Source organism: Nicotiana tomentosiformis, chromosome 4 (assembly GCF_000390325.3).
Source record: "Nicotiana tomentosiformis chromosome 4, ASM39032v3, whole genome shotgun sequence".
Lineage (NCBI taxonomy): Eukaryota > Viridiplantae > Streptophyta > Magnoliopsida > Solanales > Solanaceae > Nicotiana > Nicotiana tomentosiformis.
In genome coordinates this window covers 121829827-121850106 of record NC_090815.1, presented here as the reverse complement: position 1 = coordinate 121850106, position 20280 = coordinate 121829827, and the positions used below count along the sequence as shown (strand labels likewise).

The 20280-nt window shown below is 35.7% G+C and overlaps 3 protein-coding genes across 3 annotated transcripts; all 3 read left to right on the top strand.

Annotated features, from left to right (window-relative positions):
* Positions 1-626: 626 nt before the first annotated feature.
* Positions 627-3045, top strand: LOC104112092 (pentatricopeptide repeat-containing protein At1g73400, mitochondrial). Its single transcript, XM_009621926.4, has one exon. It carries the CDS (start codon positions 943-945, stop codon positions 2662-2664), a length of 1722 nt encoding a protein of 573 aa, XP_009620221.1. The 5' UTR covers positions 627-942; the 3' UTR covers positions 2665-3045.
* Positions 3046-6971: 3926 nt separating this feature from the next.
* On the top strand, positions 6972-13940 carry LOC104112091 (uncharacterized). Its single transcript, XM_009621925.4, has 7 exons — positions 6972-7379; positions 8619-8676; positions 9774-9854; positions 10016-10051; positions 10441-10680; positions 10762-10903; positions 13144-13940. The coding sequence occupies exons 1-7, from the start codon at positions 7204-7206 to the stop codon at positions 13635-13637; spliced, it is 1227 nt and encodes a 408-aa protein (XP_009620220.1). The 5' UTR covers positions 6972-7203; the 3' UTR covers positions 13638-13940.
* A 778-nt stretch (positions 13941-14718) lies between these two features.
* LOC104112090 (B3 domain-containing protein At5g42700-like) lies at positions 14719-18437 on the top strand. The gene is made up of 7 exons (XM_009621924.4): positions 14719-15020; positions 15136-15231; positions 15353-15387; positions 15673-15841; positions 16687-16893; positions 17117-17225; positions 18126-18437. The coding sequence occupies exons 1-6, from the start codon at positions 14886-14888 to the stop codon at positions 17177-17179; spliced, it is 705 nt and encodes a 234-aa protein (XP_009620219.1). The 5' UTR covers positions 14719-14885; the 3' UTR covers positions 17180-17225; positions 18126-18437.
* Positions 18438-20280: the final 1843 nt, after the last annotated feature.

The window sequence follows — 20280 nt, the reverse complement described above, 5'->3', positions numbered from 1 at the left end:
TACAGTTTGATTTGTAAAAATCACTGATTCGGTTTCAACCTGAACAGTGATTTTTACAAACTGTAACAGTGATTTTTACAATGATTTGTATTTAATTGAAATCGATGTTGTGTTTATTTCAATCCAATTTGTAAAAATCAAAATTTTAGAAGCTCATGATTTGTACTATCAGTTCTTGGAAAATGTATTAAGGTTCAGTTATTTTATCATTAATTGTCTGGAAAAAATTTCATTAAATTGGATAGTTATTAATCGGCTTACCTAGCGGGTTGGGTTAGGTGTTATCACGACTAGTTGGATTTTGAGTTGTGACAAGGAATTATGGGTTGGGTTAAAAGATGATTGGATTTTATCAGGTTGGATATGGTTAATTATACATAATCAGAGTTAAAAGAAATATATGGTCAAATAAAGAAGAACCAGTAATATAAAGACACGTGACAAATGTGAGGTTGAAAAATTAATTTTTATTATTTAAAAATCAAAAAATTGAACTGTTAGTGAACAATGGCATAAATAGGCGGTTAGTGATATGAATAGGCCAAAAGTATAACGTTAGTGGCATGGATAGACCGACCTTTTAACGGATGACATAGGTAGGCCATTTAGTTTAGTTGAGGGTCATTTTTAGGCCTTTTCCGAAATTAAAATATCGGTGACAGTTTGGGCAAAGGTAGCAAAACTTACTTTGTAACTTCCGGCGCCGGGAGCAGATTGAACGGAGAACAAAACAGCGTCGTATGAGTCCATTATTTTGCTCTCTGCTTCCACCCATACGTATGCCTCCATATATTTTTGGGTAAAAGACTGAGAAGCAATAGCCAAGTTGTGAGAGAGCTCAGTCGTGCTTCACTGTGTTTATAGCTTCCGCCTGTTCGATGAAATGCCTCAGCGGAAAGCACACATGATTGATAAAAGATAATTTGTTTTGCTCGCTGTGCGATGTCTCAGCTCCAAGTTGTCTCATTTATCTGTAAAACTTTGACAAGAAAATTGCATTCCCAAAATCACAAGCTTCATCAAAATCTAAGGCCAAATACATTAGTATCTAAACATATTCATGGGCATGCCAGCAAACACGAATTACAACATCTTTTTGCTACAAGGGTATCATTTATCTTGAATAAAAGTTCAAGATTTGGGGTACCATCATTCATCAGTGGGTCCTTTCAGCGGTTTTATTGTGCAGAAAATTCTGCATTGGAGAAAAAAACAGAAAAATGTAGCGACGATTCCATTGATGATAAGGTTTACAAGGTTGTGATGGATCACTCTAAGCCAGAGCATAAGATGGAGAGAGTTCTTGATAAGCTTGAAATAGAATTAACGACGCCATTGGTGGTGGGGGTCTTGCAAAAGCTTCACTATGAAGAGAAGTTAGCGTTTAGGTTCTTTACGTGGGCAGGACATCGAGAAAATTATAGTCACGAGCCCCAGGCATATAATGAGATGATTGATATATTGTCTAGTACGAAATACAAGGTGAAGCAGTTTCGTATTGTTTGTGATCTTCTAGACTACATGAAGAGGAATGATAAGCGTTTGGTTCCTATAGAAGTCTTGTTGACAATTCTTAGACAGTATACTGAAAGGCATTTGACACATCTTCATAAGTTTGCAAAGAAGAAGAAGCTAAGAGTGAAGACACAACCCGAAGTTTATGCCTTTAATTTGTTGTTGGATGCTTTGTCTAAGTGCTGCCTTGTGGAGGATGCCGAGGCTATGTTTAAGCGGGTCAAGAGTAAGGTTAAGCCAACTGCTGATACTTATAACATTCTTTTCTTCGGTTGGTGTCGTGTTAGAAACCCAGATAGAGCTATGAGCATTCTTGAACATATGATCGACATAGGGCATACGCCGGATAACTTCACCTATAATACTGCCATTGACACGTTTTGCTCTGCTGGGATGGTGATGAAGGCTGCTGAACTTCTCGAGTTCATGAGAACTAAAGGTTCAACCATGTCTTCTCCCACTGCAAAAACTTATACTATTATGATCTTGGCTCTTGCTCAAAATGATATGATGACGGAATGTTTTAAAGTTCTAGGGGATATGATAAGCAGTGGATGTGTTCCTGATGTTTCAACTTACAAGGAACTGATTGAAGGTATGTGTTTGGGTGGAAAAACTGAGGCAGCTTATAAGCTTTTGGAAGAGATGGGAAACAAGGGCTACCCCGCTGATATAGTTACATACAACTGTTTTCTTAAGGTCCTTTGTGACAATAAAGAGAGAGATGAAGCACATAGGCTTTATCAGAAGATGATCGAAGTGCGCTGTGTTCCCAGTGTGCAGACTTATAATATGCTAATTGTTATGTTCTTTAAAATGGGCGATGTAGATGGAGCCTTTGAGACCTGGCATGAGATGAGTAAGAGAGGTTGTGCGCGTGTTACAGAAACATACTGTGTGATGATTGAAGGGCTTTTTGACTGCAATGCTACTGAAGAAGCATGCTTTCTTTTGGAAGAAGTTGTTAGCAGGGGTATGAAACTGCCATACCGAAAATTTGACTCGTTTTTAATGCGGCTTTCAGCAGTTGGTGATCTACGAGCCATTCATAAATTGTCAGAACACATGAGAACATTCTACAACCCTGCTATGGCACGACGTTTTGCCGTCAATCAGAAGCGGAAGAGCATGAGCTTAAGAGGGAAGTGAAAATAGTTTATGTTGTCTAATTGGAGGCTGACATCCAACTTGCTGCCTTGACGCTCATGGTTTGAGAAATTCAGCTAATGAGGAAATGCTGATCTTTGAACCTAACAGATCACTTGGCAAATGGCTTGAAGTTATTGTTGCAAAGAAATGTTTTGTTGTGGTCAGTAAGATTCATACATTAAAAAGAAAGAAGAAAGAGGTGCATCATTTCATTCTGTTAAACATAATAAAAGTTATTAAAACATGGTTAACAGCACAAAATTTTGTGTCTGTTAATCTTACATCATCTGTAAATGTTGAAGAATTGATCTGTTTACATAGTTCACTTGACAATCCTCTGATATTCAACTTTGTAAGAAGGACGTTAATCTACTTTTGGGATATATCTGCCGTGCACATAGATCAACAATTCAATTTATTATTGTTTCAAATAAACGGATTTATAGAATCCTAATACATGGCTTCTAACAATTTGTATTAACAGATTTTGAAGCAAGATACTAGGAACGAATTAAGCTCATCACATTGGAATTTCATCACCTCGTTTGCTACCTCATCCATGAAATTTCTTTTTCATCTTGCATCTAATGTTGCTGATCACACTTAAAAATATGGAAGGAGATCTTTGCGTGTGATTCTTGGAGAAAAAGAATTTTTATTTATTTGGGTTTTTAATTTTTATATGTGCTTGGCTAGTTTTGGTAAGCATATAATTAGTGGCTAAAGATTGGTAAGTTAGAACTTATTTGAGACATTTTCGTAAAAGAAAAATGAAATTTAAATAATTTTGCTTAAAAGTTCGATGTCTACCATGATTTGGATATATGCTTGACATTATTGTGATAGTTGATAGAGGGCTATTTGTAAATCATGCCCCTTTGTAATTTTAAAATTAAGAAAAATCTCTTATGTGTAAAAGACAGATCTCTTGCGTGTAAAAGTAAATCTCCATGTGTATTAAAAAAAAAGGTAGGGTTATAAAACTAAAAACAAGTTTGTAAAGAGTCACGAAATCAATTGACCCGAAATATATGGTCATAACATAATTAATTAGCTAGCATTAGGGAGGTGTACTTAGAAAACTTGGTCCATATTAGATATTGAAAATGACATAATCAGAGTTAATTAATGTAAGTTGTAACAAGCTGAACATTCTAGTAGCCCGTTTCAATTTGAATAAAGTAAATGGCCCTACAGAAATCTTACTATATGTTTTATATATCATTTCTTACGTCTTGATATAAAATCTCATGTGAAACGAATCAATGCAATTAAAAGGATATTTGTAATTGGTCATATAACCATTGAACATCTAAAAAAAGTTGCAATTGAAATTGTGTCGTGAATAATTGAATTTTAGTAGCCTCCTTACTACTAATGACCAATACTAATTAGGCGAGTTTGTATTTAGTTAACTTCTAATTACTTCACTTGATCACGTCCAACTCTAGTTCTGAAAAGGATAAGCGGTCGCTGCAAATATAATCCGGTCTAAAAGTCCGGAGTCGAATCCCACAAAGAACTAAGGCTTAGCTATAGCTGTTTAATATCACTAAGAAGACAAGTTTGAACAATTTTCTAAATTATAAAGATTGAGATTTATATTTCTAACTAATTAACTAGCAAATACTAGAAAGTGGTAAAATTATCAACTAACGAGACAAATGGTTGGAGATTAAATTAAAGAGGTCTAGAGTTATGATTTCCCTAATTGTCAGAATCCTTCCAGCTATGTTCCCAACAATTTTGCCAATGTATTCTCTACTAATCGTGAGCACTTTAGGTGCCGTAATTCTCTCTCGAGCAACTACAATAATTTACTAGACATATTCTCTCGAACTATGCTAGTTGGCTTCATCGAACCGCTCACTATGACCACGTCAAGGCTTTGTTATTTCTAAACCTACCTTTAAACCCGTTATATTGATCTCTCGCATACGTTATGAGTAACGTTGTTCAACAACCACCTAAATATGTATCCTTTCTCAAGAAACACATAATAAATAGGCACGGTCAATCGATGGTCATTCAATCAACTGAAATAAACACGTAGTTGAACAAATAGATAAATTCAAAGGCTAAATTATATTAAAACATAACAATAACTCATCCTACAAAAGGTTCCATCAAAACCCTAGATAACAAATTAGCTACTCATAATAGCATGTAAAAACTACAATACTAAAAGTCATAATCAATAATGAAAAGTAGGAAGAAGAAGGGAAAAACTCGTGGTTGAATCTTCCTCCTTGCTTCTCGCATATTCTTGACTCCTTAGGTCGAATCCCCAGTCTCCTTAGCCTCATTAGGTCTAAATTATGTCAAAAGTCCTCAAAATACTATTTTTCCATGTATATATATCAAGTAGGGTCGGGCCCAAATACTTATACCTTCTCCTACGCGAAAAAGGATACTTTTCCAAGTCAGGACGTCCGCGGCCGCAGATTCAACCACGGATTTGGCCACGGATTTTACCCAGTGTTCTGCCTCACATCCGCGGCCGCGGATTCGACCGCGATTTTTACCCTGTTCTGTTTGGAATTTGGAAAAACATAAAACATAAAAATTATATCTCTTTTCATTAGCTTTCCAACCATATATTGTGGAGCCCAAATGGAGTTATGAGAGAAAAATTATGTGTATTTTACTATACAGTGCATAATATCCCTACTCGATTTTTCGTTCGTTCTTAACTATCAAATTTGATCCCCGAACACGATCCCGGCTTAATTCCTTGGGTTTTTACTCAGACTTCAAAGCTCCAAATCACTTGAATTCATTATCTAACATCTACATAGCTCGGAATCACTCCTACAAGGCATAAAACACACAATTAATGCAAAACACCAGCGATTAAAGCTCAAACTCAATTAAAGTGCAGTAAATTAGAGTGTAATAAGCGACTAAAATACGTAATTATAGCCTATCATCAAACACAAATACGCAATTAGCTATTTAATGACTTTGTATTTTCAATAATGTCTAGTTGGGCGAGTTTGAAACTTTGAATTCAAGTGTCCTTGATCAGGAGGATCTTCTGTATTTCCTTATCAGTTACGTTGTAATGTTGATAAAAAAAAAGATAGTACTAATAGTAGTCAATAGGAAATATTATCTTAGGGAAATATGGAACGTCAAAAATAATTTATGAAATCTTTGAACACAAAAAAACAACTCGGTACACAAATTATGCCACAGGGTCTAGAAAACGATCGTATCCCAAAAAATGTGATATCGACAACTTGATGTTGTTAATAGGAAATAACGCAAATAAAAGGATAGTTTGATGCACAAGTCATACTGCAGGGTCGTACCCCAAGAATATAATATGGACAGATTATTGTCGTCAATAGGAAATAAGGCAAATAAAAGTATAGCTTGATACACAAAGCATGTCGCAGGGTTTACAGTTTGTTTGGATGGTTTTTAAAAACCTATTGTATTGTATCATATTTCTTTTTTTGTATTGTATCGTATTGTTACTTTAAATACAATGTTGTTTTGATTGTTATTTAAATTTTATTACTTATCGTATCATTAAATCAGTCATTACGTGATGACGAAAAATGTCACTTTATATAACAACGGATTTGGTGTGGTGGCGTCGTTACCTTAAAAAAAATTCTTATTTTGCCCTTCTTTATTATTAAATAAACATACTTATTCTTTACCATATCTTTTTATATAATAATTCTACTTTGTATCCTATTTTTTCCTAATAATGTTGCAAGTTTATTCTTCATGTTTTGGTGCATGACATCAATGAAACGACGACAACCAATACAATCTATCCAAATATTATATTTATCAAACAATATAATACTATATATTATAAAACGACATGTAACAACCATCCAAACAAGTCGGTAGGAAAGGGTCGCATCCTAAAGAATGTGATATCGATAACTTATTCTAATAATACAAGCATTATTAATTACTCTCACTGCTCGAATTCGTGACCGTATGTGAAAGACAACTTTACTGTTGTTGTGAGGCTACACTTCCAATCTTTGAACTGAAAATAAATGCAATTGAATTGGCTAAAAGATTTTTCGTATACGGCTTGCAGTTGCCAATACTCTCACAACAACAACAGGAATTATCCAATACGACTTTTCACTTCCCATTCTCTGTATAAAATTGACAATTTACCAATCCTCAGTTGCACCAGCCGTGATGCTAGCTCCATCAACTACCTACTAAAATCTGCCACGTAGACAAAATCAAGGGCAGAATAGTACTTTGAATGAGCAGAGTACAGCTATTAGAAGCCTCTCAATGATTACACAAAAGTCCAAAAAGTAGCATCAACAAGTATGGCCATAGCTTGAACCATCAAAATCACATATATAAACAAGCTGCAAATAAGTTTATCACTACACATATCAAGAAAAAACAAAACACCCAGATAATAAAAATTCAATCTTTAAGCTCATCACACCAATTTTTCAACTTTCTTGAATCTTGTTTTTCTGAGTTTTAACAGAGGTTTTAGATTGTGGGGTTTGATTTCTTTCAAGTTTTTGTGGGAAATTGAGGATGTGGGGATTTGGGGGAAGGTATTATTGGGGGAGAAAAGAGAGAGGGAAAGTGGAAGGAATAGTTGTGGTTTTCGCATGGATGTCAAGTCAAGATCGACACCTCAAAAACTATGTTGACCTCTACTCTTCTCTTGGATGGAATTCCCTTATTTGTCACTCTCAATTCCTTAACATGTATGCTCCCTTTTCTGTGTTTTAGCTTAATTTTTAAGTCTTAATCCCAATTAAGGATCAAATAATCATAATGAAATATGAGTTCCATGTTTGCCTGCCTTCATTTCTTTGATTTTGTTCAGTTTGAACTTTACCTAATTCAAACAATCTTTTTTTGGGGTGTTGCTGAATTTTTGTGAAAAGTGCCTTTTTTGTCTTTCTTATAAGTATTCTGGAATTTGCCTGAATTAGTTAAAAGTTAGGTTCTTGTATGACTTTCTGATCATTAGAAATACATCATAAAGATAGACTGTCAGTCAATTTAGGCTGGAGACAGCTTTCCAGCAGTGTACTAACATATCTTGGCTGGAGCTGGACTTATATGGTTTTCGATGAACTTTAATAGTGAGAATGGCGGTGCAAAAATTGACTTAATGTGAGATGAACTTATCAATGTTTAGTAGATCTCGGTTAATATAGAGAACTGAACTCTGGGTTGTGGAAGTGAGGTAATCTTATGTTTCTATAACCCGAACGTAACTTGGTCTGGTTTTCTAGTACCATCTTTATTGGAGCTTTCCAAAAATTTTGTCGGAGATTTCTGTCTTGTTTTGTCGGATAGGAATATAGAATAGTGGCGGATGTAAATTACATAAATCAAATCACATGGCTCTTGATAGGAAGGTATGGAGGTCGCGCATTAGGGTTGAAGGTTAGGAGGGAGTCGAGCATTTTTCTCCTTCGTACCGGGGTTGGGGCTAGTCTGTTAGGGTATTGTCTTGGACTGCGAGTGGTGTATGTTGTGTCCACACTATTTTTCCTTTTTTTTAATAGTACTGTGGCATTATTATTGGTTGTTGTTATTGTTTTTCCATCTATTTTCTGTTTCCTACGATGCTTATATTATTTTTCTGATTTTTGCTGTTGTCACGGATTCTATTGTCTATTTTTGTCTTTTGAGCTGAGGGTCTCTCGGAAACAGCCTCTCTATCCCTCCGGGATAGGGGTAAGATCTGCATACACTCTACCCTCTCCAGATCCCACTTGTGGGATTTTACTGAATTGTTGTTGTTGTACTGATAAAAAATAAAAGGTGGCTGATTCTAGGATAATCTCAAGCTGACCCTTATTCTGGACTTCTACTTATATATTTGGTGGTGTTCTCAATATGTTAGCTTCTTCTTTCTTATGTGGTCCAACTTTTAAAGGAAGAGAACTTGCAATGCAGACTTATCAGATTGTTACTTATTAATCCTGCAGGTTTTTTCCTGATAAAGCTGCAGCATTGGCAACGAATATTGTGAATGAGCTTGTTGAGGTTAGCCCTATGTGAAGTTACAATCTTTTTTCTTCTACTGGTAGAAGCGGGTATTTTTATTGATAATGTAAAAGCAAAAAATGGAGGTTTTAAAAGCAAAACAACAAAAGGAGTAAAATGCAAGGGTGTGCAAGGATCTAGTTTACATATAGCAAAATCTAAAGGACCAAAAGAACCATGAACTTCACTAACTCTTATACTCCTTATGCAACTCTTCCTCCAACCAAAGAAATTGGGAATCTAAGGCATTTAAGTCGGTAAATTCATGCTCTGCGCACGATAAGGATCATTAGTGGGCTGTGAAAACTTTATTATATGGATAATCTTCTTTGAATTTCATGTGACAGTTAGAGCTCTCTATTTCTCTCCTTCAATGTCTGCATATTACGCAACTTGGGACCATTTTCCAGATTCCGTGTCTTCAGTTTTCCAACATTCATTCTGTCCAAGCTGTCAATGCCATCATGAATCCCATATGATGCATTTTAACATTATGGAGTAGTCTCATTCACATTCTCGGTGAATTATCTTGCATCAGGATTCGCTGGTAGAAACTATTCTCTAGTTTTCCAAGTTGGTTTCCAAGGGAACGACCTCCTGTTCCACTAGTATCATATAAGGATGTCACAGAGGAAAAACATTTCTTTTCCAGAAGTCTTGAACCATTCGGAAGAAGATAATTGCCATTTGCTCCATCAAAAATTGAGGCTGTGGTGAGGAAGTTCTACAAGAGCTTCATCAAAGAGGCTAACCGCAAAGTCCTTTCTTTTGAGTCCAAAATGAAGTAGAAAGGTTTAGACCGGATCTTACTTCTATAGACTGCACGCCATTCTGAATTACGACCTCATGAGAAACCAATTAGCCCAAATTTCAGATGATCTGAAACGCAAGCTTCTTTGGCTTTCATGGGAGTGTATAATTCAGGATGAACATATCTCAGAGAGGAGTGGCCTAACAAGCAATCTCCCAAAAGTTGGTGCAAGTCATCACCAACTTTAAAACTAACATGTTTTGAACTCCATATATTTCTGATAGCCATGTTTTTGTCCATGTTATGATTTTCTAGTGACCACTTTGTTATAATGTTGTATGTGTAGGAGCTAAAAGTTAGACCATGCCCTGTTGTCTTTGCATCTTTTTCGGGTGGACCAAAAGCATGCATGTATAAGGTTCTCCAGGTAAGCAACATTTCTTTTGAAAATTATTTGAAAAATTTAATATGATCATTGTTACCCATATGTACAGCAGTACATACAACAGTTTAAAGTATTTCTTTCTTTTTCATTATAGTGTATTCTACTTGGAACAACTAATTTCTTCTTCTTTATTTTGATCGCAGATAATAGAGGGCAAATGTGAAGAACATGTCAATCTGGTAAACTCCATTATGTTTTTCTCATGATGTTTATGTCCTTTCCCAATCTTAAGATATGATTCATGGAGTCTGCCACAATGAAACAAGCTTGGGCATCGACTTAGTGTTTAAATGTCAATTTAGTTCCATTCCATGACACGATTTATGTTTTCAAGTTTTCAAGCTTACTGTACAATTCTATCTAAAAGATTCCTGTACACCAAGAACTTCATTAGCCTATCATAATCCTCTTCTCTTTTTTTTGTCACATTTTGGTTGCTTATCTTCTAAAAGCTTATGTTCCCTCCACCACCCCCGTTGTAATTGAGATAGTCCATTGCCTTATTTTTTTAAGTAACATGATGACAGTGTCAGTGATATCTGATCCGATTATTTTGTTTAATTTGAAGGGTGAGTTTCGACTTGTTAGAGACTGTCTTTCGGGCTACATTTTCGATTCTTCTCCAGTTGACTTTACTAGTGATCTGGGTACTAGATTTATAATACATCCAACAGTTCTTGGAATGTCACGTCCTCCTCCCCTAGCCTCATGGATAGCAAATGGAATTGCTTCCAGTCTGGATGCCCTCTTCCTTAGAAGATTTGAATCACACCGCGCAGAGTTTTGGCAGACTCTATATGCTTCTGTTGTAAGTGTCTCTCAGCTTTGATTATGCTTATTTTTGTCGCTTTCTCCTATATTTCTTCTTGACTTAATATTTTTTTCACAGAGCACGGGAGCTCCGTATCTCATTTTGTGCTCAGAAGATGATGATCTTGCTCCCTGTCAAACTATTTGCAATTTTGCTCAGCGACTTAAAGATCTGGGTTCTGATGTCAAACTACTAAAATGGAGTAGTTCCCCTCACGTAGGTATGGTGTTAATCCTGTGTAAACATTCTTGCTTCATGTACCTGAAATGCAATCTGGCATCTGACATTTTAAATCTATTGGATATCAATAAATTTAAAAAAAATCCTAATTTTTTTTGTGATCGAGAAATTGGTCTGGAGTCGACCCTTTGTGCCAGCCGCATTCTTCGAAACTCGGGGATGATGGGCCCGCCCCTCTACCTGTCTCCACTTAAATGGCTCAAACCTATGACCTAGTCACAAGTCCCTCAACCTTTGACAATTGAACTAACCCCTGGGTGGCTAATATTACTATGGAAAAGGGTCAAAACTACCCCTATTGTTTGGTAAATGGTTTTGCATTTACCCTCCGTCCATCCATCAGTCCAAAAAAAACACGACGTCCATCTATAAGTCTAAAAATATACAATATGTTATTTTTATCAATAAAATTACCCCTACGTTTAACGGCAGACCAGGTGGGCCTTCAAATTAATGCATTGGGATCTTTTTACTGGGCCACGTGGCACTCGTCCCAGAAACCAAATTTGTGTTTAATTTCGACCTATTAACCGGATCCGGCCCTAGTTTTAGTTACTCGGGTCAAATTAACAGCATCTTCATCCACAAACAAACCTTCTGGATTCCACAATACGCCATGAATTACTGTCACCAAAAATCCTACCGCTACACCAATGACCTAAGAATTTAAAATTCCTGTGAACCAAACAGCAATTACAGAAACAATCACGAGTCCTGAAATCACAGCTAGATCGCTAATTTGGTGCCCTATAACTTGCATTGAGCGACCACTGACTGCAACTAGTCTCATCACCCTATGAAAACAAATCTCATATGGGATTCTGTTTAATTTGGTGAGCAACATCTTTATCTTGAAAAAATTAAAAGTATACCAGTTCACCCCTCCACCCCCAACCCAACAAGAGGAGGTAAAGAACATTTTCTTTGTTAATTTGTTCTGCTTATTTATGAACCAGAAAAAAGATTTACATTGTTAAAGAGGAAAAAGATTTGAAAATAAAAAGAGAGAAGAAAAGAGAATGGAAACACCATCCTTCTCTCCACAAAACCAAAACTTTGTCACCTGGAAAGTAATAGAAGAGAAAAAAGAAAAAAAGAAGAAGAGAGGGCCGAAGACAAAAGGGTCGCCGGCAGCAGTTTTTCCGACCAAATACTATGTTGGTAGTCTTTTTGGCGGGTAACAAAAACTAGGGTCGGATCCGGTTAATGGGTTGAAATTAAACCCAGATTTGGTTTATGTGACAAGAGTGAGAGTGCCACGTGGCCCAGTAAAAAGATGCTAACGTATTAATTTGAAGGCCCACCTAGTGTGTCGTTAAACGTAGTATTTTATTAATAAAAACAATATAGTGTGTATTTTTGGACCGATAGATGGACACAGTGTGTAATTTTGGACTTTTGGACTGATAGATGGATGGAGGGTAAATGTAAATCATTTACCAAACAATAGGGGTAGTTTTGACCCTTTTCTGATATTACTATATTTGCTATTTATATTCTGATAATTTATGTCAGTAGAGGACCAGAACTTGACCCTCAGGATATTTTATCTTTTACACATTAGTAGAAGAAAGAATAGAACTTCAGATGAAATTATATGGTAATGGCCTGTAGAAGTTGATGGTAACGAGCTAACATGCTTAGGAAAGACTGAAAGACCTAGTTTCAAGAACTGGAGTCACATATATTCACAAGAATCTTGTATTTCCAAAGCAGTCTTGTTGACATCTCCAGTCGATTTTCCATTGCAATCTGATCTATGTCTCTCTTGGCATTTTCTGAGATCAAGCATATTGTTTTATGGAATTGTTAGAGACATCGACGTTTAACTAGGATTCATCAAGTTGGAATCAGATAGTCAGGCTTTCCTTCTGTACTTCCCAATTTCCAAATCAGTATCATTTACATCTCCAGTCAATTTTCAATTGCAGTCCAATCTCTCTCTCTCTCTCTCTCTCTCTCTCTCTCTCTCTCTCTCTCTCTCTCTCTCTCTCTCTCTCTCTCTCTCTCTCTCTCTCTCTCTCTCTCTCTCTCTCTCTCTCTCTCTCTATGTCATTTTCTGAGATCAAACATATTGTTTTATTGAATTGTTAGAGACGTCGACGTTTTATTAGCATTCATCAAGTTGGAATCAGATGGAATGCATATATAGGTTTTACAGCTTCTCACAATCATGTGATTATGATGAAATTCCTTCTACTGTGACTTGCATCAACCCAGGTCACTATAGGTACCACCAACTTGAATACAAGGCTGCAGTGACTGAGGTTCTTGGAAAAGCTGCTATGATCTATTCTCAACGAATTCGTCAACTTGAAGGGGAGAAGATGGGGTTGGAAGGATCACATGATGAAATCTCCGAGCCTCTAGGCAATCTTAGACAAGCCGCTGCTACTGCAAATCAAAGCTTCCAAAGAATTGCTCTCGAGTTGAATGACCACTTGTTTGTACCGAGCTCTGTAGAGTATCACGAGGGAAGTAATGTTGGGTCAGTCCAGCACGAACAGAAAGAACGATACATTCCCCTATCAAGCCCACCAAGAATTAATGCTCATGGTGTTCTTGGTCAAATTTTATTTGATGTGTGTGTCCCAAAGGTTGTTGAGGACTGGGACGTAAGGTCATCGCCAACTTTCAGGAAAGCATCATTTCCATCGTCACGAAGGCATTCACCTTTTAATCCTATGAAATGCATTCGTCGCTCAAGATTGTAGGATTTGCAGCTGGTGATCTTAGTGGGTGCTATATGAAGAGAAATATGACATGGGATTATGAAGAATACACAGACATAATGGGAAGAAAATGATAATGACTCTTATCAGGAATTGAGAGGTTCATTACTTAAAATCGGCTAAACAGTGACCTAATTTTGATTAGAGTTTGATGTGTAAAGACAAATTTACCAAGAGTTGCTTCTTCTAAGCTTGTCATGTTCATTTATTGCATTACTCTGGTTGTACAGAATTTTTAACTTCGCTGATGTAGAATATAAGACAGGCTAATCCTAGTTTTATCTTTGTTCGTTCCAACAAAGCGCTTTTTTTACTGTATATCATGCGTTATGATTATACTGAGTTAAGTTTGGACAAAATGACATGAATATACTAGTTAGTTAATTTGGATTTGGTTGCATGGGTTTGACTCTATAAGTAAAAAGACATGGACAAAGAACTGTTCTAACTTATAATTATCATCTAGTTGTTTGCGCTAAACAACAGACAAGTGTTTGAAGGGGAGCCTTGACGTAACTGGTAAAGTTGTTGTCATGTGACCAGGAGGTCGCGGGTTCTAGCCGGACACAACCTTTTGTAAAAATACAGGGTAAGACTGCGTACAATAGACCCTTGTGGTCTGACTATTCCTCGGACTCCGTGCATAATAGGAGTTTAATGCATCGGGCTGCCCTCTTGTGTGAACCTACTCACATTGTTGGTTCCAGACTCGGTTCTATAGGGTAGATATCTCATTGGATTAACTATCCCACATTTTATAAGGAATAGTTAATTTCACTATTTTAGTGAAAAAGTTATACTAAGATTAACTAATAACCAAATATGAGATAAATACAATCTCAAATTCTATCTCGAGATTATTATCGTTATCCGAAGTAAAAAAATTCTTTCCATCAAGAGTAAAGGAAATTATATTTTATTCCAAAATAAAAAAGAAGATTTGAAATGGCTAAATTGGCGGTTTGATTAGACCTTGCCCAATAAGAAGCTAGTTCCGTACACTATTCAAGAAATGCAGAGGCTAATATTGGGGCGGGTAGCAGAGGGTGGGGTGGGGGGTGCGAGACTGAAGTGGTATTCCAACGGTCGACTCTGCTCTCTCTACTATCTATAAGAAATGTCTCTTTGTTAGATGTTCCTCTTCTCTATCTTTTTCAATCTCTTGTAACATTCAGAATACCTTTGTTTTTTGTCAAAAACTCAAAAAGATCCAGAACCAGAAAAACAAAAATGGTGATGTCGAAGGTCAAATATGAGGAATTACGCCAACAGCGATTGGAAGAAAACAAGAAAAGAATGGAGGAACTCAATCTCCCTCTGCTTACTCAAGCTCTCAAAATTTCCTCTTCCCCCAAACCTTCTCCTGTACGTTTTTATGCTCCTTCTTTTCTCTCTTTTGCTGTCCTTCCTTTTCGCTGTATTTTCCCGAATGATTAACCCACTTTTCTCTTCTTCTTTTTTTTTTTTTGGGAATTAATAGATGAAGAAGGTGAAACCTAGGATTATCAGAACAGAGCTTGTTTCAGTTCGAAGATCACCTCGTGTTGCTAACAAACCTGCTCCTGAATTCAAAGAAGTACATACTACTCCTAATTTTCTCTTCTCTTTTTTCTTTTTGGGCCCGAATTGCTTCACTCTATGTTTATCTTTTAAATCATTTTAACAACATTGTTTATCTACCCATTTTTGGAGTACAGGTGATTTATTATGAAAGGGTGATGATACCTAGAAGGTATACACAATTTTTTCTTGTTATTAAAAGGCTTTCATTTTTTACCATTGATGCATGTGAAATTTGCCTAGGGTGTATCGGAAACAGCCTCTCTATCCCTTGGTAGGGGTAAGGTCTGCGTATACTCTAACCTAACTTGGGTAGGGTTAAGGTCTGCGTACACTCTAACCTAGCCAGACTCAACTTGTGGGATTTTATTGGGTTATTGTTGTTGTTGAAGGTGAAAATGAGAAAGCTTATACTATATTATATGTCATGTAATGCGTTCAACGTTTGTTTGTTTAGGATGTCCACCCCAAGGAAGAGGGATTCGTCGAATATGGTATATGCTACGGACGAAGAAAGGGCTGCTTCCATAGAGAAAGCAGAGAAACTTGAAGCAAGTCTTGGACCTGACTATCCAATCTTAGTCAGATCAATGCTTCCCTCCCATGTTTCTGGAGGTTTTTGGCTGGTCAGTTTTAACCTCTTATAGCAGGTTTTACATACTGCATTTATTCTAAGTTATCAATCAGTGCTTACTAAATGGAGTTGCCAGCTATTATCTTTTATTTGGTAATATTTTTCACACAGCCAATGCATAGAACTTAAATTTTGTCACCGTTGACCCTGTAGGCAAGTAAGTAGCTAAAAGCTCAGCTTAAGGATTTGGAAATCAGTTGTATTAACTGCTCATGCAATGAAAAATGCTGCACCAAACTTTATAGGATGATCCAGCATTCCGAGCGCCAAGCTTTTTATTCTATTCGAAATAAGGTGGAAAAAATACAAAGGATTCATATAGCCAACCCAACTAGTTTTGGGATTGCGGTGTAGTTGATAGATATATTGATTCATAGAAGTGTTGTCTTTGCCCAAATTTTTAATAGATTATATAGTCCTCTCTAGAAATAGATCAGTTTACATTTCCAAAGAGTGAAAACTTATGGGCCAAAAGTTTTCACACTTATCTCAGAAAGTATAAAGCCCCCGGTTTAAATAAAATCAATGCAAAAAGATTTTAACTTCTATACACTTACAATGTAAAAGCATTCTTACACTGTCAAGTTCACCTAAAAAATAACTAAAGGAACTGTCCATAAGAAGTGGAACTACTACTTAGAAAATAAAGCAGTCAACTTGCTACAGGTAAGTGGATGCTATAGCTCACATAATGAGTTGCATATCTTGTGAGGGTTTTTCTTTCTTTTCTATAGTTATGGTTAGGTTTTTAATACCAAACTGTTATGCAGTTACGATAATCGAATCAATTAGAATGAACAAGGAGGATGCTAATTCATTTGCAACTCATGAATGCAGGGTCTACCATCTAATTTCTGCAGGAAGAATCTTCCAAGAAGAGATGACACTATCACCTTAATAGATGAAACAGGAGAAGAGTGGCCAACAGTATACTTGGCCCAAAAAAATGGACTGAGTGGTGGATGGAAGAAGTTTGCTGTGGATCATGACTTGGCTGATGGAGATGCAATTGTCTTCCATTTGATACGCCCTACAAAATTTAAGGTGACACTTCTGAATATTAAGGATGTTTGTAAGTTTGTCATTGAGCATCTTTAGCTCAAATTTCATGTTCCATACCCTATGTTCAACAAAGTTGAGACATGCAACATTGTCCAATAATACGTTCTTTCTAATTACAACTTCTTGTTGACACGAGTACAATGAAAGAAGCAGATTATTATGCAATTTGAAGTTCTGAACTGTATCTCTTTTCCTTTCTCTATAGGCGTATATCATAAGGGTAAACAATGTCAGTGAGAGTGAAAGTACTGAAACCTCTACAAATTAGGGTACATATCTACAATGCTCAAGCAGTGAAGCCTTTCAATATCCAGGTACAAGGACTTGTAAAGAATCTTTGAGACTTTTTCTTTTTCTTTGCAGTAATATTTTCAGAATATACTATATGGTAAATATTGATATGACAAATGACGATATAATTTTATCGTTCACACGCTGCTGACTCTTTAAGACTAACTATTCATACTTGTCTCTGCATATGTAAACTTCAGTGACATATTGCTTCTAATACATGAGTTTATATCAAAACGACAATGAAAGAGAGAAGCTTTCCATCGGATTAAAGTCATATATGTTTTACACTTATCTACTGGACTTGAAAATTCTGAAACTTGCTCCTTATTTTTAGGAAGTTGTCATTTGTCTAAGTCAAAAATGAACTTCTGCAATTGGTTTGTTTGATCTGAAGCCAGATTTTCAGGGAAAAGGGCATATATAAGTACATCATTTATACAATAGTCTAATGGACGGATTTATTAACGTTCATATGTTGAAGTATGACTTTTCATCTTATGCATAATTTTTAAAGATACAACTTGCAAATGTTGACATGTTGTGTTATAGTCTGCAGACAACTGTAATTACAGCTAGCTGCTTGAACAAAATATCATACATAGCAGCTAGTTGTGGATTAAATAGCTGGTGGAGACAAAGTGCAAGAATAACTATAGAACTAAATGTCACTTTAGCACATTAATTGTAGATGTTTCTGTAGGTGGGAAATGGGAAACATGATCTCACATATATGCTACTACTAGAGATTATTGAACAACATATAGATGGTGTGAGGGCCACTATCACCCCAACCCCTTAACTCTCCCTTTTTCCTTCTTAAATCTATGTCTACAAAAGGAACTATTAGACTGTTAAATATGTGCTCACTTTCTTGGTTGTCATTGTTTGTCTCTCTAATGAACAACTGGTGACTTTTGCAGGAGATGAGAATTTGCTGTGCACTTTGTTTCTCTGTCTAATATGTTGTCGCACAAGTTTTAGTACATCTGTCAGCAGCACAACAAGGAGGGTTGATCTTGATTCAGAAAAAGTCATTGAAAAATGATACTAGTAGTTTAGTTGTTAGTAGTACTACTAATATTTTTTGCAACTCCGTTATGTTCCTCCTTTTGACGTGCAAATTGAACAGCTAATCTTTTCTTCTCTTGCGTTCGTCAGTTAGAAAGAACCACAGGGAAAACTCTAGCTTATACTAACCTTTTTGGAGAAAAATAGAGTTGGTTCCTTTGTTATATTTTACTTTTATTAATTAACTTTGCAAGTTAAACGTTTAATTTATTATTTGAACATTATTTTGGCTACAACAACATACCCCAGTTATATTATTACTATAGCGTGCCGCTGAATAATATTTTGGCTGAAAACTCGGAAATATGTTAAATGAAAACTTTGTAATAACAAACAATATACACGCTCAGTATTTTGCATCAAACTAAATAATTAATCATAAGAGCCAATATATATTAACTATGATCAGAGGCGGATCCAAGATTTAAATCCTATGGGTTCAATTTTAAGATTTTTAATATTGAATCCATTATATTTTTAAAGTTATGGGTTCAGTTGAACCCGTAGCTAGTATGCACTGTGATGATAAAAATAGAAAATTAATTTCATGCATAGAATAGAGAAGTTAGGTGATAAGTGCAGGTTAAAGTAATTTTCCCTCTTGTATGTAATACGGTAGAGCTGAATATCTGGCTAAAATCCTCGCGGTCCAGAAAAGCTAGCTGTACGTAATGGGCAAGAAGAAAAATATTTGCAGCAATAGAAAAATAGAATAGAAAAGTAGTAATAAATTAAAATAATATGTATGATAATTGACCAAATCTAGGTGTGAATTGACCATGGCAGCAAATATGCGTAGCTTACTCTAGACATATGATTTGATGTAATTTGGACAACCTGTTTGATTGCTACATTTGCTGTGTGCCACTGCTACAGCTTTCTTCTCTTACTATTTTATACACCACAACGTGCTCTGCTCTATCTTCATCACCCTATATGTATTGTTTTTTACACATGAAAATATACATAAAGTGAGTGGTTGACATAAATATAATTACAAGATAATTTTATATGTATATATATGTACTGCCAAAATAAATACCATATATTTCGGATTAGACTTATTTTTTTTTAAAAAAAAAATCCAGGGAAACCTGGAGCCAATACCCTTCGGGTGTACACTGTACTAGGCAAGTCCCGGTATGACAAGCTCTAACTGAAGAGGTTGCTGGTGAGGGGAATCGATCTCAGGTCTCATCAGAGAAACCAATCACCCAACCAACTCAGCTAAACCTTGCATGCTAATTAGACTTAATTTTTCGGCCATATTTGGAGGTTTTTCATATAAAATATTAGTTGCATAATATTGATACAAAAGCTGAAAGTTGCATATTTTAATTTTATTGACGAGTTAGCAAAGTCATTGCTCTTTCCCATTTGTGAAAAGAAAATCATATACTACAAAGGGAAGTTTTAGAGTAATAAATGGGGATTAATGTCAAGTGACAGCTGCATTTTTTCCCGTATGATCTGGTCTAAAGATAACTGAAGTTGACTGGTTATCCAATTTGACCCTCTCTAGCAAGTTAAAGCTAAGATGGTGATTTAATTAGTTTCATTAAATTGAGCAATTAATCAAGGACTATTAATTTTTGTATTATTAATAAGATTAGATAGATTAAATTCTTGATTCAATCGCTATGTCGCACAATTATTCCAGTTTACATCCTGGCTTGTTCCGCTTCAAGTTAATTACTATCACTAATATTAGAATATTCAATCAATAAGCAGCCAAACATTACTCCTCCCCATCCACTTTAATTAATTTTTTGGCATTTTTTTTGTAGTCCACAATATTTAATATTTTCAGATGTCAAGAAAAAATTAACTCTTTTTTTCTAAAGTTGTCTTTAGAGTAAAAAGCCTAGGAGTATTTGTTATATTTCCAATGAACAAATTAAGATTAATATGATCAATTTTATTGTTAATTAATATTAAAAGATGGATACCTTAATATATGTGAAAACAGCCAAAACAAATTAATTAAAGTGAATTAGATGGAGTAAT